The sequence below is a fragment of the Hemitrygon akajei genome, chromosome 11 (genome assembly GCF_048418815.1).
Source record: "Hemitrygon akajei chromosome 11, sHemAka1.3, whole genome shotgun sequence".
In the NCBI taxonomy this organism is placed as follows: Eukaryota; Metazoa; Chordata; class Chondrichthyes; order Myliobatiformes; family Dasyatidae; genus Hemitrygon; species Hemitrygon akajei.
Window position 1 is genome coordinate 43,504,875 of NC_133134.1, and position 26,960 is coordinate 43,531,834.

General features: G+C 41.3%; 1 protein-coding gene, 2 long non-coding RNA genes and 1 other non-coding gene across 8 annotated transcripts in view; 2 read left to right on the forward strand and 2 right to left on the reverse strand.

Annotated features, from left to right (window-relative positions):
• Positions 1–4,006: 4,006 nt before the first annotated feature.
• rps2 (ribosomal protein S2) lies at positions 4,007–12,675 on the reverse strand. The gene is made up of 8 exons (XM_073060728.1): positions 12,564–12,675; positions 11,318–11,455; positions 11,127–11,216; positions 10,926–11,033; positions 10,655–10,828; positions 4,816–4,975; positions 4,347–4,438; positions 4,007–4,131 (listed from the first exon to the last, which is right to left on the reverse strand). The coding sequence occupies exons 2-8, from the start codon at positions 11,450–11,452 to the stop codon at positions 4,051–4,053; spliced, it is 840 nt and encodes a 279-aa protein (XP_072916829.1). The 5' UTR covers positions 11,453–11,455; positions 12,564–12,675; the 3' UTR covers positions 4,007–4,050.
• A 61-nt stretch (positions 12,676–12,736) lies between these two features.
• LOC140735542 (uncharacterized) lies at positions 12,737–16,837 on the forward strand. The gene is made up of 2 exons (XR_012100770.1): positions 12,737–12,826; positions 15,833–16,837. It is a non-coding gene; the product is annotated as an uncharacterized lncRNA (long non-coding RNA).
• Positions 13,613–13,742, forward strand: LOC140736418 (small nucleolar RNA ACA64). The gene has a single exon (XR_012100951.1). It is a non-coding gene; the product is annotated as a small nucleolar RNA ACA64 (small nucleolar RNA).
• A 1,598-nt stretch (positions 16,838–18,435) lies between the features above and the next one.
• Positions 18,436–26,960, reverse strand: part of LOC140735548 (uncharacterized) — a 72,864-nt gene continuing 64,339 nt past the window's right edge. For all 5 annotated transcript variants that reach the window (XR_012100775.1, XR_012100773.1, XR_012100774.1 and 2 more), the window contains one exon: positions 18,436–18,560. This is a non-coding gene — a long non-coding RNA (uncharacterized lncRNA). The remainder of the gene's footprint in view (positions 18,561–26,960) is intronic.

A 26,960-nucleotide genomic window follows, 5' to 3' on the forward strand; every position in this document is an offset into this window, starting at 1 on the left:
TACCCTTCACAGGTAAGCTATGCTGTAATCCTACCTTAACAAATCCTGTAACTAACCCTGACTTTAAATTTACTTCATGTAAACGTACAGGCATAAAATCACTTCCAACACCTCTTATGTAATTTACCTCACCAGTATCACTCTCTTCATTAAACTTCAACACACTATCTAACATCAGTGATTGAGAAGCTCCAGTATCCCTAAGAATTTTTATTGGCACCAGAGTAGATCCTTCTTTCAAGGATACAAACCCTTCAGTTATAAAATGATCATATCCCTTTCTAACTTTGTCAGACTCTAACAAATCCTCATTTGTGTTTACCAAACCCTGTAACTTTACAGGTGCTTCAGTATGTTGCACACAAGCATCCGGAACTGCTTCCTTCTCTTTCTTTTTCAATTTGAAACAGTTAGCTATTACATGGCCAGGCTTCTTACAATAGTTACAAATAAGACCAAACTGTCTTTCCTTCACAGGTTTTCCTTCCTCCTTACCTCTCTCATTAACCTCTGATTTAGTTTCTAATTTACCTGGAGTCTCCATATTATTTTTCCTCTTGAAAATTCTACCCTGAGGAAATTTATTCTTATGGATTAAAACATACTCATCAGCTAATCTAGCACAGTCCTGCAATTTATCAGTATCCCTCTCATTTAAGTAGGTCCTTACTTCAACAGGAATGCTTCTTTTAAATTCCTCCATCAAAATTAGCTCTCTCAATGTCTCATAGTCCTCATTTACATTTTTAGAAGAAACCCATCTCTCAAAACACATAGCTTTATCATAGGCAAATTCCACATAAGTCTTTTCCACAGACTTTTTCAAACTCCTGAATCTTTCCCTGTACGCTTCTGGGACCAATTCATACGATTTGAGAATATTTTCTTTCACAATATCATAATCTAATGCTTGCGCAGCAGTTAAAGCTGTATAAACGTGTCGTGCCTTTCCTTTGATTACACTCTGTAATAACACTGACCATTTATCTTTCGGCCACTCTGACATCCGAGCAATAGTTTCAAAATGTTGAAAATATCTCTCCACTTCTGTTTCACTAAATGGAGGGACCAATTTAATTTCTTGGCTAGCAACAAACGGTTTTTTAGAATCAGCAGACTGTTCTACAGACCTTAATTTCTCCATTGCATATTCAAAATCTCTCTGCTTTTGTTCAGCTTCCAATTTACACCTTTCTAACATCATTTGTTCGATTTGCAACTGCATCTCCAGATTACTTATTGGAAACGATTCTAAAATCGATTCTTCAAAATGACCCGAAGCCACAAAATGTGATGCGATCTTTCTCTGTATTACAGCTTTTGATGTAGTTGGCAAAATCCCTTTAAGATGCAACCGAATAGCAAGTTCAGAGACTTCAGTTTTTTTCGCCTTCGCTAACAAATCCGCGACTGGCGAATCCAGAAACTCATCAATATTCATCGTTGCCGAATACCACTCACAAGCCAATCAAACAAAAAAAAAACGAGCAATCCCCGTTACCAAAACACCGATTCAAAATTCAAAAAACTTTTTAAAATCAAATAATTCAATCCCGGACGAGCCCCCATAATTATCTTACGTATTCAGGCAACAATAATTATAGATGAGTTAGACGAAGGGTTTTTATAACAAATAACACGTTTATTAAACACTGATAACAAACCCCCTTCAAATGTAAACAAACCCAAACAATGGTCCGAGCTCAGCTGCTGGCAGCTGGTCAGACAGTTCTTAATAGCTTTGCAGTCTCAAACAGTCTTTAAAGTAGTATTGAAAAAAAACAGTTCTCCAAAGCGAATTGCCGAATGAAAACAGTTCAAAGAACGATATGCCGACAGTTCAAAAGCTCACGGTACTTTTAAAAGGAGAGACTTTTTAAAGCGATGTAAATTCTCTTCCACGTCGATGTCCTTCGATTCCCAGCATCGAACTCCCACGTCGAATTTTATTAAATATAACAACTTAAAATGACTGACCTTCCTTCCACAATATTCTCAATCTCCCGCTTTTTCCAGCGGAGACTATCGTGAGAATAGTAAACGAAATCCTTCCGAATGAGGATCACACAAGGTCGAAGTCAATCCATCGAAAATCGATTCTTCTCTTCACTCTCCATTAGCAAAGAAACCGTTGGCTCTGACCTTTTAAACTTTAGGCATTATATAAAACTTCATTTTTAACTAAACTGCGTCATCACATTAAATCACACAGTAACATGAAGTCATCTTGGCAAATCCAGCCACGAACTGCCCCACCTGACAGGGTGGGTCTTCCTTTTATACCCTGTAGAAAAAACCTGTCACATGACCTCTACTGGCGGGAAAATGACATCACTCCACCATTACCTCATGTCCAGTACAACTTCAACCCCAGTCACGTGACAAGGGTACCACTGTCACGTGTCACGGGTACGTAACAGTATATACACACACACACACACCAGTATGTTCATAATTATTCTGCAGATGGGTTGTGGTGAAAATACAAGAAAATCCCAGTTTTACACTTCAATTACCGTAACTAGTTTTGATTGATAAACATTTTGAATATACTCAAAATTAATACACAATTACATATGTGAATAAAACATGGTAGATGGTAGCACATCCCAGCTAGCAGAACCCCATCAAAAGACAGACACTCAAAATACACCCTTTTGTTAGTGTTGAGGGAGGCTCCATGAATATGACTAGGTTAAGTAACTAGGAGTCTTTATGGGTAGTTTCATATTCTCAAGGCAGTATACAGTGATATATACATGGATAATAAATTTAACTATGCCTTGGGTAACCAACAGCTTTATCGATGTGCTAGTAGTGGAAACATTCATCTTAGCAACACATACATAATGCTGAAAGAACTCAGCAGGCCAGGTAGCATGTACGGAAAAGGCGTTTTGGGCTGAGACCCTTCATTAGGACTGGAGAAAAAAAAAGATGACAAGTCAGAGTAAGGTGAGGGGAGGACAGCAAGTAGTAAAAGGTACTGTAGTAGGTGATGGGTAAAACCGTAAGGGAAGGGATGAAGCGCTGGGAAGTCAATTGGTGAAAGATAAAAGGGCTGGAGGAGGAATCTGATGGAGTTCAGAAGACCATTGGAAAAAAGTGGAGGAGCATGGACTGTTAATCCATGGCTTCCTCAATTGCTATGAGGCCACACTCAGGCTGGAGGAGCAACACATTCCATCTAGGTAGACTCCAACCTGATTGACATGAACATTAATTTCTCAAACTTGGTAATTCCACCCCCACCCCACCATTCCCCTCTCTCATCTGCCCATCACCTCCCAATGGTGCTCCCCCCTCCACTTCCCTTTCTTCCATGGCCTTCTGTTTTCAAGATTCACCCTTCTTCAGCCCTTTTATCTCCTTTGCCAATCGCCTTCACTCCTCCCCTTCCTCCAGTTTCACCAATCACCTACTTGGCTTTCCAACATCTGCAGATTTTCTCTTCTGATTGGAAAGTCATCTGTTGACTCTCCCTACGAGCTTTCAATAGGACAGAGAACGCCCCACACCCAATTGATTTCACAAGCCACAAAGTATCAGTTGGAAGTTAAATTGTATACAAGTCTTAACTAAAGATTGGATTATCATTTTTAATTCATTACTATTTTTTATTTTAGTGATACAGTGCAATGTAGGCCCTTGGAGCCACATCACCCCAGCAACCCCAAAGAACCCAAAATAACCCTAACTCAATCATGGGACAATTTACACAGACCAATTACCCCGTCCAAAGACAATACATCTTTGGGCTGTGGGAGGAAACCAGAGAAAACCCATGCATTCCACAGGGAGGACAGAGACTCATTTCATAACTCCTGATTGATATCCAACAGGGCCAAAGGGTATTTTATATCAAATTTGATATAAAATGCAACTACATTTGATATTAACTATACACCCATGCCATATAAAAATAATTTGGCAAGTAATTTATAACTTCCCACATGACTTTATTCATAATCTATTTCTCATCATAACAGAACACACTAACACAAGATCATGAAAAAATGATTTGATTTTATTTCATTCTTTCATAAATGCTTATGTTGCTGGAGCAACAGCAGACTGGGACCTCTGAACAGACACACGGGTGTGAGTTTTGGCCAGGTGATCAGTGAATTCCTAAAAAGGAAAAACAAACAAATGAAAATTGGCAATGCTGACTAATGAAACAGATACAGCACTAAATACAAACTAAAGTGTATTACCTAAAAGTTAATTAATTTATTATACATTTCAATTTAGTACTGGCATTGAAAAGTTAAAATGACTGAAATTAAAATAATTTGCAAATCATTTTATTTTTATAATCATGATCCACTAAATTGACTAGTTACCTGGTAAGGAGCCTTGGTAAATACAGTCTCTTTCCAAAGATCTGGAGTCAGATAGCTGTAAGTCTTAGAGATGGCATCAAAGGTTGCTTTAGCTGTAAATAAGCAAAACAAATTATGACAGTTCAGTTAGTTTCAAAAATGAAACTTAATTCAGTGTACACCTTAAAAAAACACCCATGTTTTGTTTCCCATTTACCTCTCTATTACACACCAGCAGGTTAAAATTATGCAGAACTGTGAGAACACAAAAAATATTTTATACTGAACACAACCAAGATATGAAGTCACATCATTTATAATGGCCTCCAACTATTAACTAACATTGGTGTCAGTAAACAAACAATTTCATATTGTTCTGCCTTCAAAGAAATACACAACTCCAACACCAAGTGATTCACAACTTCTCCCACAAAAGTTACACATAAAACTAACGAGAAAGGCTTCTGCCAAGATTAGGACTCTGACTTACCAAAGTTGCCCAGTGTAGCTGTGCAGCCTCTGGCTGAGGTGTAGCAATCATCAATACCAGCCATCTGGAGTAGTTTCTTGGGTACCGGTGCTGAGACTATACCAGTTCCACGTGGGGCAGGGATCAGGCGGACTAAAACTGAACCACATCTGCCTGTCACCTGTATAGAATACATTTTCAAATGTAAATGGAACACTTTAAAAAAAAATTTAATACTTAATATTACAAGATACTCAATGAAAAATGGAGTTGAATTCTCAATAACAAAAACATCATTATAATGCAAAATGCTTGTTCAAGTTAGTGGGCTCCAGAAAATTTATGCAACATTGTGTAGAATTAAGTCACAAACAAAAATGGGTAATTTGGCTGAACTGCACTGAGCAAGATTGCTCCAACTGACCCTGTTCAGTACTAGCATCTTTGGCTTTGACATCAGTGACGCTGAAGAGTTTGAGCCCTGACACACCTTACAAATAAATGCAAGATCAGAATAGGGTTCATCAAACAATCTGAAGAACTCAGCAGCATTGGTGGGCAAAAAGAATTGTCAATATTTCAGGTCAAAGTTGTACATGAGCAGAGTCAAGTTTATAACCCAAAACATTAAAAATTCCTTCCCAACCCCCATAGATGCTGCTCAACCCACTAAGTTCTTCCAGCAGATAGTTTATTGCCACAGATTCAGAATCTGCAATTCTATGTGTCCTTCAGAAATAGTTTCGTCTGATTAATGATCTAGAGCAGTGGTTCCCAAAACAGGTAATGACACACCTCTGGGGGATGTGGGAGCTTCTAAGGCGGCAATAAAAATAAAGTGTGTGCTTGGTAGCAAGGGCACAGCTAAAGGATTACAGACTTAATTTAAGTGAATGACTATTATATTTGATCTTCAGTGCCTCAATTGATTACAATGATCATGCAATTATCCAATCTCCTGCTAATCCTACCATTCTCTTTAAGACTTTGGTCAAAGCACTTTACAGTTTGAAAAAAGATGTATATGATGAATAAACTCTTATTCAGGGATAAAGATGGCAGAGCTGGTCATCGAAACATTGGTTATAATCAGTATCTGTCTCCAGCTGGAAGCCCAAGAAGAGTTTGTTCACATTATAGTTGATAAGCAATGCGACTCTTCCGTAACTGGCATATCATGAGAAATCTGGACTGAATATATCTTTTTTCCAGGCCTGGCCCATGCTTTTTTGCTGTTCACTACTGTTGTACAGTACAATATTTGAGGTTCCTTAAGGCTGTCATAGCAGTGGGGGGAGATAAAGTACTAAATGTTTCCAGTGGCGTCTTAAATAGCCTTTGATAGCCAGAAACAGTTCCCGGCTTCATGTGAGGCTTAGCTACTAAGCTTGGCAGAATCATTTCCACTGAAGGGGCAAAGGCAGGCTAGTAGTGCCTTAAAAACAGTCGCTCCAGGCAAATAGAGCTCAACAGGCATGGCTGGTAGCTCATCTAGAAGGAAAACACTGATTTCAAACCACTGCGGCCTTATGTTTATATCCACTCATAGTGAAGGTTTTAGGAATACATTCCAAAGAAAATCTGAGGCAGTCCTGCGTTGACTTCAACGCCAACTGGCAACTCCTACATCGCTGCTGGTGCCAAACTGTATGGATCTCGGCACTGCATTGGATTTATCAGCTTGCTCTCCATATCGTGCTGCCCTGGCTTGGGTTATCCAATATAGATAGCTGAGATTTCCACGGTTGACCTTGACAAGCAGAGATGCCAGAACAAATTGATTTGAATTAATGCAATTACTTGTCACTGCTTTGAATTTTCTTTCAGTGTATCAAAAGTAAAAATATTTTCTCATATTTATATAATGTCCAGAGCAAACACCGGGGATGTGGTCTGGGAGCAAGGAGCCATCAACACAAAAAGATTTGGGAACCGCTGATCCAGAAAATGAGGAAGAATCTTGGCTGAACTGTTTTAAATTGCTGGTTTATGAAATATATTGAGGCTCTCAAGAGTGAGGAAAAGGAAGCATAATATGGCAATTTGAGCTTTCATAATTACACTATCTTGTGTCAACAGAACTGGAAGTCCCATTCATTATACTTTTTAACAAGTAGACCAAAGATAGGAGCAGATGAACCCATTCAGCCCATCAATTCTACTTCACCATTCCATAAATAAGTCTGATTTATTATCCCTTGCAACACCAATCTCTGCCTAACCCTGTAACCTTTGATGCCCTGACTAACCAAGAACCTATCAATCACTACTTTAAATAACTCAGTGACTTGGCCTCCACAGCTGTCCATGGCATTGCATTCCCGATTCACCACCCTCTGACTATAGAAATCCTCTTCTGCATCCTTCTATTCTGATGCTCTGCCCACTAGTCCTAAACTCACCCACAATAGGAAGCATGCTGTCCACATCCATTATCTAGGCCTTTCAATATTCACCAGGGTTTAACAATATCCAGTCATTCTAAACTCAAGCAAGTACAGGTCCTGAGCCAAACATTCCTCATATGTTAACCCTTTCATTCACAGAATCATTCTTGTGAACCTCTTCTGCACCCTCTCCAATGCCAATACACCTACAGAGCCCAAAACTGCCCACAGTACTCCAAGTGCTGTCTGATCAATGCCTTATAAAACCTCAGCATCACCTTCCTGCTCTTATATTCTAATCCTCTGAAAGTGGATGTTAACATTGCATTTGCCTTCCTTACCACTGACTCAACCTGCAAGTGAATCCTGTATGAGAACTCTCAAGTCCTTTTGAACCTGATTTTTGAATTCTCTCCCCATTTTATGCCTTTATTCCTTCTGCCAAAGTGCATGACTATACACTCCCCTGCACTATATTCCATCTGCCACTTCTTTGCCCAAACTCCCAATCTGTTCAAGTCTTCCTGCAGACTTCCCACTTCATCAACAATCTATGCAAACTTGGCCACAAAGCCATCAATTCCATCTAAATCATTGAAATATAAGGTAAAAGGTGCTCCCAATATTGACCGCTGTGGAACACCAATCTTCTGCAGCAAACCAGAATAGGCTCTGTTGTTTTAACTCTTTGGCTCCTACCAGCCAATCTTCTATCCATGCTCATATCTTTCCTATAACACCATGTCAAAGGGTTCTGAAAACATTAAGTAAGCAACATCTACCGACTCTCCTTTGTCTACCGTGCCTGTTATTCCCTCAAAGAATTCCAACAGATTTGTCAGACAAGATTTCCCCTCAAGGAAACTATGCTGACTTTGGCATGTTATATGCCTCTGAGTACCCCAAAATCTCATCCTTAACAATGAACATTGCATTTGCCTTCCTTACCACCGACTCAACCTGCAAGTGAATCCTGCATGCAAACTCTCAAGTCCTCTTGAACCTATTTTTTGAATTTTCTTCCCATTTTATGTCTTTATTCCTATACACTACCCTGCATAATATCCCATCTGCCACTTCTTTGCCCAATCTCCCTATCTGCCCAAGTCCTTCTGCAGAGTTCCTGCTTCAACACTAGAAGCCCCTCCATCTATGTATCGACTGCAAACTTGGCCACAAAGCCTTCAATTCCATCTAAGTAACTGAAGTACAAGGTGAAAAGTGACCCCGGTGGAACACTAATCTCATGCAGCAAACCAGAATAGCCCCTTTGTTCTAACTCTTTGGCTCCTGCCAGCCAATCTTCTATCCATGCTCGCATCTTTCCTGTAACACACGTCAAAGGCCTTCTGAAAATCTAAGTAAGCAATGCCACCAACTCTCCTTTGACCTTGCCTGTTATTTCCTCAAAGAATTCCAACAGATTTGTCACACAAGAATTACTCTCAAGGAAGACATGCTGACTTTGGCATGGCATGTAATCATGCCTCAGAGTACCCAAAATCTCATCCTTAATAATTAACTCCAACATCTTCCCAACCACTGAAGTCAAGCTAACTGGCCTCTAATTTCCTTTCTTCTATGGAGAGACACTTTCCAGTCCATTGGAAGCATTCCAGAATCTAGTGCTTCTTGAAAGATCATTAATAATACCTCCAAAATCTCTTTAAGAACCCTGAGGTGTAGTCCTGACAGACCTTTCAAGCTTCCAAATACCTTCTTTTTATTAATAGCAACTACGCTCTACTGCTCTGACACTCAAAATTTCTCATGTACTGCTCGCCTTCCATAGTGAAGACTGACACAAAATACTTAAGTTCATCTGCCGCTTCTTTGTCCCATTGCTACCTCTCCAGCATCATTTTCCAGCAATTCAATATGTTCTCTTGCCTCTGCCCTTTATATTTCTGAAAAAACTTTTGGAATCCTCTTTTAATATTATTGACTAGTTTACCTTTTTCTCTCCTTGTTTGTATTTGGTTGCCTTCTAGTGGGTTTTTTTTTTAAAAAGCTTCCCAATATTCTAAATTCCCACTTATTTTTGCCATATTACATGCTCTGTTACTTTTATGCTGTCTTTGACTTGTCAGCCATGGTGCTCACCCTCCTTTTAGGATATTTCTTCATCTTTGGGATGTATCCTCTGGCTTCCAAATTGCCTCCAGAAACTCCAGCCATCATCCCTTAGTGTCCCCTTCCAAACAAATATAGCAAATTCCCCTTCTCATGCCTCTGCAATTCTCTGTACTCTATTGAAACATTAACTTTAGGGTGAACTGCAAACTGCAAGGTGAATTCTATCAAATAATCACTGATTCCTAAAGGTTCCTTTACTTTCTAATCAAATCTCACTCATTTCACAACACCCAATCTAAAATCACTTTTTCTCTAGTGGACTTGACCATAAACTGCTCTGGTGTCAGCAAATAGAATATTTTAATCCATATAGAAAGTACATTGATTGGAAAGACAGTTATTACTTTGGACGTGAGGACCTACATTTTACAGCAGGCTTGAGATTTTGCCTGTTTTTTGTTTACCACTGCCACCTGGGATAAGCAGATGAATACATTGCTGAGAAACATTGTGACATTGGCATTTATCCTGGAACAGGCAGGAAGTGCACTACAAAAACAGGTTCCGCACAAATTGGACTCAATTTGATGCAATTTGCACCAGGGCCACAGCAAGACGGATACTGTATGAAAAGATGCAACTTCTACAGACTAAAAATCCTTATCAGAAGACAGTGCTTTTTATGTTTAGGACCAATGCAGGTGAACAACCAGAAAGTGACACGCCAGAAATAAAACCACAAAATACTCCTGTCAGGCTGCATACATGGCAAGAGCAAAAAGGTTAACATTTCAGAGAAAAGTTCCTTCATCAGACAGACTGCAGAAGGCAACCACTAAGGAACTGAAAAGGGCAGAAAAAGTCCATTATAAAATGGACTTTTAAAATGCATACACATTAAAATATTGGCAGGGACTGAATCAAAAAAGCTAAACAACCTAAAGAACTAACATTAAACAGTTATGTAAAGTTCTGTTCAGACTACAATGAAAATGGTGAGCAATATACCTATAATATATAGTACAAGAGATCCAATGGCTTTGGGCATAGTGCTGCATAAAAATAATATGAACTGCTTATCGTTACATTAAGAGACGTGCAAAACCTATTAGCATCATTTTTTCATACTAGAATATCATTCCTTTTCTCTGTCATAGAGGGATAAAGTACATGCAACTCTCTTAATGGCAGATCAGTGACTTGGACCCATACTCACCCCTTAATTTACCCCTATACATACACTTATTCATCTCAATAGAGCAAAAACACTAAACAATTGTCTGAATTAATTATTTGTTGTGCCAGGTATTTGCTATATCACTGCCTTCACAGAACCACAAATATAACTGAAACCTTAATACATTAAATGAAGAATGCTTATCAGTACGTAAACTTGCCTTGCAAGGTACAGTATGTGGTTTTCCAATTTTGTTACCCCAATAACCACGTCGTACAGGAATGATCGACAGTTTTGCCAGAATGATAGCCCCTCGAATGGCAGTGGCTACTTCTTTTGAACATTTGACACCCAATCCAACATGGCCATTATAGTCTCCAATAGCAACAAAAGCCTGAAAATTTCAAAAAGGAAATTTAAAATTTACTTTTTAAACAAGTAACATAATTCACTTTGTACAATAGTAGTGATCTAGAAACAAAAACCCTTACCTTGAACCTTGTGCGCTGGCCAGCACGGGTTTGCTTCTGCACAGGCATGATCTTGAGAACTTCATCCTTCAAGGCTGAACCCAGGAAGAAGTCAATGATTTCAGACTCCTATACAAAAAAAAGCTTTAAACTCAGGACAATGTTTCACATGAGGAATTATAAAATTGTCATACTAAGAATATTAAATCGTCAGGATTTTACCTTAATAGGAAGGGAGAAAAGGTAAATTTCTTCCAGAGTCTTGATCTTCATATCTTTCACCAAGCGCCCAAGCTTTGTTACTGGCACCCACTGCGGAAATTGAACACATTTCAGAACTAACGCAACAAGAGTTTGTGCATACACACAAAAAAAGTCAAAAGCTATTTCATTTACTCAATTGTGAATCTTACTTCTTTATCTTCAGCTTTACCACCACGTGCACCCCGGCCTCGACCACGACCCCTACCACGGCCTCGACCACGCCCACGGCCGCCAGAACCGAACCCACCACGAAATCCTCCTCTACCACCGGCGTCGTCCGCCATTTGCTGTAAAGCAAAAATTAAATCACAGGATGTAGTAGAAACACATTCAGATTTCAAAGTAGAGTAATATCTACATTCTAGACAGGTCTGCATCAACAATTGTCCACAGTAATTAACCAATTAATCTGCATCATTACAGAAATAAAACTGTTCCAGTATAGCATTCCCTGATCTTATTATAAATCACACCCTGGTATTCCACTATCAAATCATCATCCACTATTACAAAACTCTGGTTGCTATTTCTTCTTTTTTGTTTCCCACTAAAGAAACAGATTCAAAACTCTGACTCTAAGGGAGTGTCTCTATGGTTGATGGGTACAGTTTAAAAAAAAATACAAGAGGTTAGAATTTTCAGTCACCAATGGATAAGTACTGGCCTATTAATGGACCTCAAAGATTTTAATGAAATCACTTTAAAATTATTTGCCTGTGTCACTATTCTATCAGAAACAGCAAATTTATTTACAGAAAATTCCCACTCATTACGATATTACAACCAAGCGGGCTGCTCCATCAATTATCACGGAGGGCTAAACATCGAGCATAACACCAATTGCACCTACAATCACTATGTACTCGAATGCGCTGTTGTATTTTTAAACATAATATTAACAACTGCAAAAACATAACGTTTCATCTCATCACAGTTCCTGAATATGTTAATAAAGGCGTGGATGTGAAGTTGATTCAAGTGAAAGCAAAGATTATACAGCTGAATTTCCTTTGATGCATCTTTCTACTGAAGCCCAGCCACACGTGAACAGCTCAGACTCTCTTCATAAATCTTAAGTGAAATATAATTCCCTTTAAGGTTAGGGCTGGGAACTGTTTTTCACGCAAGAAAACAGATATAATCCACTACTGTACAGAACTAAAGGCAGCTGCTAGTTCAGTCCGGCTCTTGGCCTAATTGGGGTATAGAAGCCCCAGGACTCGGCCAGTATTAAACTCCTTGCCATCGATTAGATTCGCATCGGGCACAAAAAAGGCCGACAAAATAAGCTTTATTAATTGGAGAAGGGTGCTTCCCGGCCGTGGATTGGAGGCCTTGAGGGCAGATGACCGGGATATGCCACCGATTACCGAGCGACCACGACAGACTACTTACGTGATAATTTTCCACAGAAGGCCGAACTCTGGCGCGCACGTCTATTAAAGCTTCTGAGATCTCGCGAGATTAACCAACCCGAGATTATCTAGGGGGACTTCAAGGCCCGGACCGAGCATGGATCAATTCATCGGCCTTAATCAAACTCGTATTTATGTGTTATTCAGAGTCGGGGCGGGGGAAGCGGTGCGGTGACGACGTGGAGGGGGTATAAATTAGTAGGTCGGTAATACTGCGGCCTTTTGTATTCCAGAGTGAGGAAGGTGAGGTGATTGTAAATGCCTGATAATTCACGGTATAAAACTACAAATTGCAGTCGTTATTCAACACAGCACTTCGTTATCGAAAACGATTGTTTGTAGTATCAGGTGCTGGGCATACAAACATATTTAAGATGTCATACTACAAAATGATATTCACGAGCGGTTCAAAATTTGATGGTGGGGGAAAAAATTTACTAATTTTTTTTAAAGGTTACAATGCAAATGTTTGCACCTGTTGAGCGTTAATTTGTTATCTGTCTCGTATGTCGTGAAAGGTTCATTTTACGGCAAAGGCGTTGTTTAAAGGTATGGAGTATTGTTATCAATAGTGCAGCACAAAACTAAGTCCATGAACTTTGGAAATCTGATAGTGTTGGGGGGGGGGGGATTGTTTCTAATTGTTGAGTGTGGGCCTCTCCCCAATGGTAGAGAGAAGAGGTCAGATGATGAGGGTCCTTAATGATCCATACCACCACCTTGAACAGCAATCTGTTGGAAGAGTGATAAAGGATCTTGACCTGAAAGGTTGTTGACTTTTTTATCCTCCCAGACATTCTGCATGAACTGCTGAGTTCTTCCAGCAAATTGTTGCTCCAGATTTCAGCATTTTGATTTAATCTGGAGTTCTATCATCTGGTACCTCCCACCTGGTGTTGATACGTTTTCACAAGCTAGTGGATATTTTAAATTTTGGATTGATATCAGCAGTGACTAACAGGACAACAAGCAGTGTTTCATGCTGCTGTCATTGTTTATAGTCGGGTGGCTTGCCTGTTCGAGTGTGGCATACTCTGAAAGTTAACAACAGCATTATCTATTGTTGTTGGTAAGATAAGTGTGCCAAAATTAACTGGTATGCTAAGCTTATTGCCCACTGTTCTTATTTGTGGCTGATAAAACCCGCATACCAATAAATGGACATCAAGGAACGGATGTTGAAAAATCAAAAAATGTAAACCCAAGTGATGTTGAGAGGATAATAGCTTTTGACAAAAAAAGTTTTGCATAATTGGCAGTACAGAAGCAGTCTTTTTGATCTATTGCTGATCAAATATCCTTCATTCCATTTAAATTTCTGAGCTTGCTGGACACTGGCCTGGTTGTGGGCCTAATTTTCTCTTGAACATCCAGCCCTGTTCATGCCCCACAGTACTGTTCTTTTGCGTTCAGCCACTTGGTTCCTGGCTTTGACAGCTGACAACTGGCTGTAAGTCGTACAATCTTAGTGTCACCTTCTGAACTGGAGTGTGGGTCAGGATATCTAAACCCTATATGTTTATTTGAATCCAATTCTATATTTTAAAAAACCTGTATTCTTTGAAAACTGCATTATATATTTAAAGCAATAATCCTGAGATCTTGTCATTGTTTATTAGAAACAATGTACTATTTAACCCGACACAAAATACTGGAGGAACTCAGCAGGTCAGGCAGCATCCATGGAAATGAACAGATAATCGACATTTGACTATTCATTTCCATAGATGCTGCCTGACCGGAGCTTCTCCAGTATTTTGTGTGTTGCTTTGGATTTCCAGCAAATGTAGACTTTCTTGTGTTTATGCACCAAACCTCAAGCTCAATATTAACCCCCCTTATATTTCTCAACCATCCCACTTCTTTTGGATATTATAAAGATATCTTCCTGTTCTCTCTTAATTCCTTTGTTTTATCCACACTTTATTTCACTTTTAATGATTTTCATTTCTACTTTACTGTAATTTAAATACAGTCGGCTCTCCTTATCTATGGGGATTCGTTCCGGGACCCCATGCGGATGTTCAAGTTGGTGGACTTTAGGACCCGGCGGAGCTCAGGACCTCCGCCGGGTCCTAAAGTCCACCAGCATGCAGTTTTTCTGTTCCGGAAAATGATCACGATTGAAAATAAAGTGGAAATAATAAAGTGATCAGAAAGTGGCGAAATGCCATCGGTCATTGAAAAAGCATTAGGCTACAGTCGGTCAACAATAGGAACATGTTTAAAGGATAAAGTGAGAATAATGAAGCATGTGAAGGCCCTGCCCTGATGAAAGCTACAATTATTACTAAGGAAAGCAGTGGTTTAGTCATTGAAATACATACGTTTCTTAAGTGTTTTACATGCATAGAAAGGTAAAATATATACGATATACTAAGACAAACATTTGACTAACTGACGCTAAATAATACCGGATATACCTGTTCTGACTTGGAGAACTTCCAGTGTTTTTTTTCAATTCCCCATCTGCGGTAACCTATGCACATCCTCCCATATACTTTAAATCATCTCTAGATTACTTATAATACCTAATACAATGTAAATGGTTGTTATACTGTGGTGTTAAGGGACAAGAAGAAAAGTCTCTACATGCTCAAGCAACAAGGGCTGGAGAGAGAACTTCCGGGATTTCCCAATCTGTGGTTGGTTGAACTCATGCATTCAGAACCCGCGGATAAGGAGTGCTGACTGTATACACTTCTCATCTAGTACCACACTTGAAAAACAATTTACAATCTTGCAACTTGTGCTTTGTTCTTGCTGCCCTTATTCATAGCTTCTGTGCGCTTTCCAACTGCACCCATTAATTTGACTGGGTGGTCTCTTGGAATTTCAAAGACCTGAGCCTTGCACTATTAGAAACAAGTGTCCTTTGTCCTTCCACCCTCTGTAACTTTATTTTCTCTTCCCAGAGTCATGTTACCTTTGTTCTGATTTTCCTTGACCTGTTGAGCACTTCTATTACACTTCTTGTTCAGTAGTTTAAATTGGTTTATTGTCACATTTGCTGTTGGATGCTATCTATACAGGTAAGTCCATGGCATAATTACACTAAATTAGTACAAAGGAAAAGCAATAACGGTGCTGATTAGTGTTGTGATTACAAAGTGCAGTGCAGGTAAATAAGGTGCAAAGTTATAAGGTCATTTGAACTCAGGATTCTATTGTATACAAGGTCTGATTAATTGTTAAATTGTAATTTAATGAGAAGTACTTAACTTATTTTTTTCATTCTTGCCTTTTCAGGTCTGAAGTTTAGTGGATTGAAGTGTGCTCATTGTTTGCACAGGAGCATCACCACACTCAGTGGCTAATTTGTTAGGTACATCTTTTAACGGTCAAGAGGTACAGTTCTGACCAAACGACAGCATGGAGAAGAAATGTGATCTAAGTGACTTTGAACGTGGAATGATTATTGGTGCCAGGCTGAGCGGTCTGAGCATCTCAAAAACTGCTGATCTCCTGGGCTTTTCACGCACAACAGTCTCTAAAGTTTATAAAGAATGGTGCGAAAAACAGAAAACCTCCTTTGAGCGGCAGTTCTGTGGGTGAAAATGCCTTGTTCATGAGGTCTGGAGATTGGCCAGACTAGTTCAAGCAGATGGAAAGGCAACAGTAACTCAAATAGCTGTTCCCACAGTGATGTGCAGAAGGGCATCTCTGAACATGCAACACATTGAATCATGAAGTGGATGGGTTACAGCAGCAGAAGACTGCACTGGGTTCCACACCTGAGTGGATATTGAAACAATATATTTACCATTCCTGAATTGTATAATGCTCTTAAAACTAAATTAGAGACTTGTACTGAGATTAGATGAAATATGTTAGCTGTTAGAAGTGAAATAAAACAGTAGTGGAAATGTTGAATAGCTTGATGTTTTAATCATTCTTTCAATTGAGCTGTATCTTTTGACCACATTGGAAAACAACCTTGAATTAACACTTGCATTGCTGCTGATTTTCTGACTAATGTGGAAAGGAACGATTACACTTTGTCTTGATCCATTTGTTCCTCTTCTGAAAAACTTTAATATATAAAGAACTGTTCATAGTCTGAGGAAAGGTGTTTCAGATCTAAATTGAGTGTTGCTTGACCATAATGTTTCTGATCATTTTCTGCTTAATTTCAAATATTAGGCACTTGAAGGTTTTTTTTTTGCTTTGTACTAATGCAATGGAATGCTTGACAATCAATGATTTTGCTATAGCTTGGGAATGAAATAAAACCTTGGTTCTTGACAGTTGAAAGCCAGGTGCCTAAATCTGTTGTTATATCATGTCGAGCTGGGGTACATGAAACCAGCTTTAAAATTGTAGTTGGCATCTACATGCTGTTCAGTAATTCAATCACAATTGACACGAGAAAATCTGTAGATCCTGAAAATCCAAGCAACACACACAAAGCTGGAGCAACTCAGCAGGTCAGGCAGCATCTATGCAAAAGTGTACTGTTGACATTTCGGGCTGAGACCCTTTAGTAGGACTGGAGGACAAAGCTGAGGAGTTAAGGGTGGGTGGGTTGTGGAGAAAAACGATGATAGGTGAAAGCTGGGGGGGCGGTGAAGTAAAAAGCTGGGAAGTTGACCTGTGACCATGCCTGCCTGTTCGTTGGCAGCATAGCTGTCCCACAATTTTCCTTTGCTACATTGATGACTGCATTGGTGCTACTTTCAACATCTATGTGGAACTCGTTGACTTCATCCACTTCACCTCCAATTTCCACCCTGCCCTCAAATTTACCTGGTCTATTTCTAACACCTCCCTCCCCTTTCTCAATCTCACTAAATCTGTAGACAGCTTATCTAATGTCTATTGTAAACCCATGGACTCACAGCTACCTGTACTATGTCGCCTCTTACCTTTCACTTGTTTAAAAACACCATCCCCTTCTCTCAATTCCTGTCCCCACTACTGCTCTCAGGATGAGGCTTTTCATTCCAGAATGAAGATGTCCTTCAAAGAAAGGGTCTTCCCTTCCTCCACTATCCACGCTGCCCTCAACCATGTCTTCTATTTCATGGACGTCTGCTCTCTCCCTATTCTCCCACCACCCTACAAGGGATAGGGTTCTTCTTGTCCTCCCCTACTGCCCCACCATCCTCCACGTCCAGCAGATAATTGTCCACAACTGCCATCTCCAATGGGATTCCACCATCTTTCCCTCCACTTTCTGATTTCCACAACTCCCTGGTCCATTCGCCCCTCCACATTGATCTCTGCTCCTGTCTAGAACAAGAGCTACACCACCTCCCTCACTACCATTCAGGGCCCCAAACAGTCCTTCCTGCTGAGCTGACCTGTGAATGCTGGGGTTATATATTGTGTCTGGTGCTAGCAGTATGGCTGGTATGTCAGTGAAAGGCAATCTAGATTGGGAAACTGCCAAGCAGTAATGCTCCATTCGCCAGAAAGAGTGGGATCTCCAAGTGGTCACCCATTTTACTTCCACTTCCCATTTCTCCAGCCCTTTTATCACCTTCACCATCAACTTCACTCCTCCCCTTCTCCCATGAGAAGTTATCAAGCTAAACCATAGATGGTCTTCAGACAATCTTGCATTTCCAACATCTGTAGTATTTTACTTTTGGGTTTTCCCCTTAACCATGTTGGCATTAGTTTGAATTGTTGATCCCAGATGATAGCCCAAACTGCCAAATATTTATAATCAATTATTCAATGAATTCTTCTTCCCAACTTACTGTTATCCATTGGTGGTACTTTTGCCTTTTCCAAATCCGATACAGAATTCCAAGAATACTGACTTTCATTTTCAGCAACAGCAGACTGGGACCTACATACTTATTCATAATCTATTTCTCATCACAACAGAACACACTAACACAAGATCATGAGAAAATGATTTTATTTTATTTCATTCTTCCATAAATGCTTATGTTGCTATAGCAACAGCAGACTGGGACCTCTGAACAGACACACGGGTGTGAGTTTTGGCCAGGTGATCAGTGAACTCCTAAAAAGGAAAAACATATTTGAAAGCTGGCAATGCTGACCAATGAAACAGATACCACCACTAAATACAAACTAAAGTGTATTACCTAGAAGTTAATTAAAAATGTAATTTATTATGCATGGTTCATCCATACATGGTAAATACAGTCTCTTTCCAAAAGTCTGGGGTCAGATCGCTGTAAATCTTAGAGAAGGCATTAAAGGTAGCTTTATCTGTAAATACGCAAAAGAAATCATGCCAGTTCAGTTAGTTTAAAAATGAATCTTGAAATTCAGTGTTCACCTTAAAAAAACACCCATATCTTTTTTTTCCATTTCCCTCTCTCACTATTACAGACCAGCAGGTTAAATTATGCAGAACTGAGACACACAAAAAGTATTTTAAACTAAGCACAACTAAGTTATAAAGTCACAAAATTTATAATGGTCTCCAACCATTAACTAACATTGGTGTCAGTAAACAAATAATTTTTTATTGTTCTACCTTCAAACAATTACAACTCCAACACCAAGAGATTCACAACTTTTTCCACAAAAGTTACACATAAAAATAAGTAGAAATGCTTTTGCCAAGATCAGGACTCTGACTTACCAAAGTTGCCCAGTGTAGCTGTGCAGCCTCTGGCTGAGGTGCAGCAAGCATCAATACCAGCCATCTGGAGTAGCTTCTTGGGTACCGATGCTGAGACTACAGGCAGTCCCCGGGTTACGAACGTCCAACTTACAGACAACTCTTACTTACGAACAGATTGCCATAAAGCCTTTTATATTGAAAATTTGAGTTAAATGCAATGGTTCATAATAACGAACGCACGCACTACTTTGTGACACTCATGAAAACAATGCACGGCTTCAGCGGTTTGTCGGCTCAAGGAAGGAGAACGCCGTCCGTCATTTTAAGTCGGATCACATTGCCGTTAACAGTGTGTTGAGTGTGTAACTTTGTATTTGGCTTAAATTTTTCTCTTATTTACCCTTGTAACCATGCCTCCAAACCGTAAATCCGATGCACGTGCTGGTGATGCATCAAAGAAAAGGAAAACGATCACTACTAGCTGTCGATGGAGTAGCAGCGTTTTTATAGTTGCTGTTACTCTACTTAATTTACTGTTTCCAACTTGTTTTGAAAACTTACTTTTAAACGCAATGTTGTTCTACGATGAGGGGTTCCAAAGCTTACTAAAAAAGAAGAGGACCCTCCTGTAACTTTGGAATCTATTATGCAGACACTTTGGAAGCATAAGAATGAACTGTCGGAGGAGTTCCAGCAGAAATTCCGGCAACTCAGCGCTGAATTTAAATGAATGGATGTAAAATTGCGTTCTATTCAATAAACTTTAAGTGAATACGACAAACAGATAAAAGAGAATGAAGACACTTTGACAATGTTGTATGCAAAGATTGATGACCTGGAAAAGATCTGTGATAAACAGTCAAAGGTTAATGAAAAATTAAGACAGAAGATTATCGACTTAGAAAATAGAAGCAGAAGAAATAATTTACGAATTCTGGGTTTTAAAGAGTTAATGGAAGGCAATCAGCCTTCGGAAGTTTTTGCAAACCTTTTGGCTAACTTATTCTGAATATTTTAAAATCTCCACCTAAAATAGACCGAGCTCATAGATCGGCAGTGCCAAGGCCTCCTCCAGGAGAACGACCCCGCTCAGTGATCATTTATCTTCACGACTTTCAAACAAAGGAACTTTTAATTTGTGAATCTCATCAGAAAGGTATGATCGATTATGAAGGCCAGAAGATCAGAATTGTAGAGGATTTTTCACCCGAGGTGTTGAATGAACGCTTCAAGTTTAAAAAGGTTATGTCGGAATTGTATAATAAAAGTTTTAAACCCTTTTATCGTTACCCCGCTTGTCTTAGAATCATTTTGAAAAATGTCTCTCAGAAATGGTTCCGTTCCACTCAAGAGGTAGAGGATTTTTAAATTTCCGAATCAGTATCAGAAGTTTAACTGTTCAATAATTCCCTACATAAATCTATGTTACGCATGCCTGATGGATCCTTTTTTTTTAGAATCAGCAGTCTAACTGTACATTACTTTCTTTTATGAAAATTGTTTTTTTTTCTTTTGGTATACCTTCATATCTAATTTTTTTGAACTTTTATTTCTTTGGTTAGAAAATTAAGGATTTAACATCAGTAAGTTTTCATTGAGTTCATACTTTCCAAGTTAATATGTTCTGAATTTTCTTAGTTCTGTTTAATATTTTATACTATATTTTTTCATGAGGTTTTTTTAATGTTTAATTTTGCTCTGTTTTATGTTGGGTCTTGTTGGAATGCAGTTAGCCTTGACAATTGTTTGGCGCTCAGCTAGTAGATTGTTTTAGAAGGTGTTACGAATGTGCCACAACTCTGAGGGGCCGAAGGGAACAAAGTCGCCCCCCTCCTTTTTGAGAATCGCAAGATCGCTATTAATTCGGGTCTGGGACCCAGGAAATGAGAGAGAGACACGCAGAATCCACAAGGTTTGGAATGTGTCCTGGCCTCAGCGAAAACAAAGCCACTGATAACGGCCATTGTCTCTTGGAGACGGAATTGTGTATTGAGTACTGTACTATTCATTGAAGCCCCTCAGGGGACGACCAGAGTGGGCTGGTTGAGGGATTGCATCATCCCAACCTGATTGACATCTAAGACCCCGTGAGTAAGGACAAACGAGGGTCTGGGGAACAAACCCTTTAGACGCACCAGGAGAAACGCTAGAAATCCCGTGACAGCGTTTAATAGCGACAGCCGGTGGGGGCTCGTGTGCGTCCTTCCCTTGCCTGGGATTGGCGGGCTCACCACGGAAGAATGGCTTTAGCTAAAGGAGAGGCCACAAGTGAAAGGCCACAACAATGAGACTCCTGACGGGGCAAGATCATAAAGGTTGGAAAACCCGTAGCGATAACTGTTCCCATTCTATTCCCATTTCTCTCTCTCTCCAACAAAGTGCAACACAGCGACAACCAAAAGACGGCAGCTTGTGGAACTGCAGTGAACTGTATATTTCCATCGGACAATTCATTATCCCTTAGACAACGATAGAGCTTATTTTGTATTTGTCAGAAACGAGCCACGCTCCCGAATAATGGCTTCAAGACAAATTCAAGGAAACAAAGTTTATTAACAGTTCTGCAGAGCTGGGTGCCTTCAGAGAAGGGAACCCTGAACCTTACAGGGCAGCAGGTTTTATCCTTCTTCCTTACCCCTCCCCTCCCTGACTCGGGAGGTACACAGTCTTAGATTCAGTGTTTTCCCATTCCATATTTGGAGTTGTTTTTTACACATTTCTGTAAAACAATAGTCCATATCTCAGGACTTCAATGATTACAACCTTCGCATATCTGCTCTGTTTTCCACAAGCAATTAATCTTGTCAGGTGCTTCTGCATTCCTGCTTATCAGACATAATTAAATCACATTTGTTTACTGACTTTAACCCAGACATAATTAAATCACATTTGTTTTCTGCACTGACTTTTAACCTCTTCCAAGCCCACGCACATCTTAATTTACTTCAACTCTCACAATTCCACCCTTTTTCTTTTTAAGATGTGCGTAGCAGCTAGCATTTCTCCTCTTTCCAGGGGGCCCACCGTCCTTCCTCTGCCCCCCGTGGAGGGTCAACTTTCTTCTTTAATAGCATAAGTTTTAGCTTGTTTGTCCCATGTTGGGGTATCGCTACTGCCTGGAGCTGGAATATACTGCGCCTGATCAGTGTTCGTATACAAGGAATCAAACACGGCAAAAGTAAGAGAATCATTAGACCCCCGCCTGCTACTAGGAGAGCGGTGCGCCACCAACTACCTCCCAGTAGCCTGTCTAGCCAACTCATGTTCCCCAGGGATCTCCAGTTTTGTACTGGCACGTGGGCCAGTTTCCAAATTTTGTCGGATATTTTTAACACGGCCTTTCCACTGTCGTCTATCTTAAGGCAACAGTTTGTAAGATTGAACTTCCCACATACCCCGCCTTCAGAGGCCAATAGGTAATCCACAGCCAGCCTGTTCTGGTATATTGCTGTTCGCATCTGACTCTGCTGTTTTGCCAACAGCTCCAATGCCAGTGCCGTGCTGAGGTATTGCTATTGCCTGAAGTTGTGACACACTTCGTCTTATTAGTGCTTGTACACAGGGAATGAGGCAGGGTAAAAGCATCAAACTCATTAATCCACCTCCCACCATCCAGAGTACTGTTCGCCACCAACCGCCTTTATTATAGACCTGATAGTACGGCTTACCATTTTCCCAACACCCTTCTGCTTTTATCATAACAACGGTCATTTACATGCGAGTGGGATACGAAGGATCCAGGGAAGACCCAACTTCTCACCCACACTGTTGTTCGACACTTATCACATCTTCCCTCCATCCTCCCAACACATAATATACACAGTATAATACAAATTGTCCATATTACTGCGCTCTTCATGCGACTCATCTCTGTTGCCTCTTTAGTTTCACCACCAATGGTTTTTCTCCTGGTTCACAGGTCCACTCGTCACCGCTCTCAGGCTTCACAGGCCCCTTTATTCTTGACGCGTGTGTCCACCCTTTTTCTTTTGTCCGAGCTGCAGCTTCAGTTGTGAGCAGGACCTGGAAGGGGCCTTCCCACTGCGGTTGGAGCTTCTCTGGCTTCCAAGTTTTCACCAGAACCCAATCCCCTGGGGTTACTTGGTGTAGAGCGAAGTCAAGAGGCAGCGTCTGGGCGAGCAGACCTTTCTTGCGTAGCTCTGCAAAGGAACGGGACAAGGCCAGTAAATGGTTCTTTACAAATAAATCACCCCCCTGTAGTGTGGGATACCCCTCTTTTTTATTCCAATATGGCAGTCCAAAGAGCATCTCATAAGGAGATACTCCTATTTCCTTTCGGGGCGCTGTACGTATTCTCAGGAGAGCGATCGGCAAACACTTGGTCCATGGTAGCTTGGTTTCCAACATCAACTTGGTTAGCTGTGCCTTCAGGATGCTGTTCATTCGTTCTACTCTTCCCGAACTCTGGGGATGCCACGGGGTATGGTACTTCCATTCGATATCAAGTGCATCGCAAATTAACTGGTGCGTCTTGGAGGTGAAGTGTGTCCCCCGGTCAGAGTCTATGGACCCCACGATTCCATATCTGGGGATTATGTTCTCAAGTAGTATCCGAGCTACTGTGGGCGCATCTGCCTTAGTAGTTGGGTATGCTTCCACCCAGCGTGTAAAGTGATCCACGATTACCAATAAGTATTTCCATCTCTGCACTTGGGGCAGCTCGGTGAAGTCGATTTGGATTCCATGGAAGGGTCTCATGGCCAGGGGTTGGCCGCCTCTTGGGATGGATCGCATCACTTTCTTGTTTATTCGCTGGCACGTTGGACATCCAGTTACCTCTTGTTGGGCCAAAGTGTAGATTCCCTTGCATGCATATTCCCTAAGTACCGTGTCACACATTGCCTGCGCTCCCCAGTGGGTCTGTTGGTGCAGTTGTTGGAGTATGTTGCGGATCACTTCCTTATTTAGCACCTGTCTTCCATTGGAGATTCTCCATTTACCATCAGTGTCTTTCCGGGCTCCTAGTTGGTTCATGTTGTCAATCTCCATTTGAGTAAACACAGGCAGTTTAGTAAGTCCTTCTCTCACTGGTATCAAAGTCAGGAGTTGCACCGGTTCTTCAACTGCTGCCCGTTTGGCCTCCTCGTCCGCCAGACGGTTCCCCACAGCATCAGGTGTCGATCCTTTTTGATGTCCGGGTACATGCACTACCGCAATTTCAGTCGGTAAGGCCAGGGCTTCCAATGTCATACTTATCATTTGTTCATGTGCCAGTCCTTTTCCCCTGGCCGTTATCAGTCCTCTTTCTTTCCATATCTTCCCAAATGTATGTACTATTCCATAGGCGTATTTGGAGTCAGTGTATACAGTTCCGACTCTCTTTTCCAATATTATCAGAGCCCTTTGGAGCGCGTATAACTCACAGGACTGAGCCGACCATGAAGGTTGTGTCGCACCCTTGGGGACCTAATTTCAAGTTTACCAGGGGTTCCTGCCGATGATTTTTCTTCCCCAAGGGTTGGAACCCCCGACCCCCCTAGTACTCTTCTTCCATCATGGCGTACGAGCGCACTTCCCGTCGGTATCTGGGGCACTCGCGCCTGAAGTGTCCCTCTTCGTTGCAGTGAAAACATCTAGGGGCCCTCCTGGGTCCCCTACTTCGATCTTGGCTGCCACTTCGTCCCGGCCATGGGTCTCTTCTTTCTCTTTTGTCTGCGGTCACCTGTTGGACCGTCTGGACCATTATCTTGGCTGCTTTCTTCTGCTTCTCTTCATCCCTTCTTACAAATACTTTCTGTGCCTCCCTAAGTAGTTCACTCAAGGGTTTAGTATTCCAGTCTTCTACTTTTTCCAGTTTTTTTCTTATATCTGGCCATGCCTTCGATACAAATTCAACACGAATCAGCTGTTGGCCAACCTCCGTTTCAGTGTCTATTCCCGCGTATTGTTGCATATTCCTCCAGATTTTATCTAGGAAGTCGGACGGAGTCTCCTTGGGATTTTGGTGGCTCCCAAATGCCTTGGTAAAGTTGTGTCCCTTCGGAACCGCCTGTCTTATTCCCTTTATTAGGAATTTTCGCATATCTCTCATATTTCTTCGGCCCCCCTCCATTTGCTTACCCCATTCGGGGTCCACAAGAGGGAATTTCTGTTGCGGCTCTGCTTGGCCTGGCTGTTCCCTTTCCTACATTACCATGGCCGCCTGTCTTATCATTTGTCTTTCTTGGGTGGAAAACAAGGTTCCCATAATTGAGTGCATTTCATCCCAGGTATATGTGTTGGGTCCTAGGAATTGATCCAACTGTTCAGCCAGGCCCATGGGGTCTTCTAATAAGCCTTTCATTTCCTTTTTAAAATTCCGTACCTCAGCGCTAGTCAGGGGAACATTAACATACCCCGTCCCTCCATTTGCTCCTCCCATAGGTACTTCTCTCAGAGGATATAGTCTGGCGGTCTGTTCGACTTCCTCTTTGTGATTTTTAGCTGTTTGTGACCTGGTTTCCATCCTCCTGGCTCCTATACTCTGCGGTTTTGCACGCTCCGTTTCCTCTTCACCCTGGTCTGCATCTTCTCCAGCTGCAGCTGCCGATTCATTTTCACTTTCGCTTGCCTCAAGGTCATCGATTTGCGGAGTGGTAGGGGGCACATATGGGGGCAGCGGGTGCTCGAGCACCTCCCATGTATTCTTTTTCTGTCCCCCTTCATTTATCGTTTTCAATTTATAACTATTTGTCGTTGGTAACCAGCATAGGGCATATCACTTTCTTCGGGTTTAACGTTAGGTTTTGAATTCACGTACAGATTAAGGGCTTGTTGTACCCAATCCTCGCTAGACCCGAACTTAGGCCACCACACAGCCGACCCTTGGATCGGCTGGCGGGACCAGAATTCACAGTACTGCATCATTTTTTTTCTTTGACTTCCCTTTTCGCCTCCCGTAATCCCAATTTTCTAACATCCGTCCCAACGGACTATCAGGGGGTACCCCGGGGTATTTTTCATCATTGGCGTCTGGATTTCCTTTACCCTTTTCTCTCTTAGACCCCTTATTTCCCATCTCGAGGACTTGCCCGGTTCCTATCCACCCGCAGGCTACCCCGTGGTTCCGCACTCCTTGCGCACCACGTCACTGCAGGAATTTAATTTGAATGTGACCCACCTAGCTCGATCACTCCTGTCCAACTCCGGAACCTTTACTCCCGCGATCGCCCAGCTATCCACACGCAGGCTACCCCGTGGTTCCACAATTCTCGTGCACTACGTCTCTGCAGGATCCACCTGCAGGGTAACCCCGTAGTTCCACAATTCTCGTGTACCACGTCACTGCAGGATCTCTTACCTGGGTCCTGTGCACAGAAATTACTCGATCGCTCACTGTCTCGACTGCCTCGACAACCCCTCTTTGTTTCCTTGAGTCCACCGGATATCACTTGCTCAAGCCGCGCGGGGCGACGAGCAAGGAATCAGGGACTGCTGAACTCGGCAGGGTGCACCTTCTCCGATGTCCTTCCTTGCCCCCTTCACGGCTGGAGTGTGGATCCCGGACGAGCCCCCAAGTTGTCAGAAACGAGCCACGCTCCCAAATAATGGCTTCAAGACAAATTCAAGGAAACAAAGTTTATTAACAGTTCTGCAGAGCTGGGTGCCTTCAGAGAAGGGAACCCTGAACCTTACAGGGCAGCAGGTTTTATCCTTCTTCCTTACCCCTCCCCTCCCTGACTCAGGAGGTACACAGTCTTAGATTCAGTGTTTTCCCATTCCATATTTGGAGTTGTTTTTTACACATTTCTGTAAAACAATAGTCCATATCTCAGGACTTCAATGATTACAACCTTCACATATCTGCTCTGTTTTCCACAAGCAGTT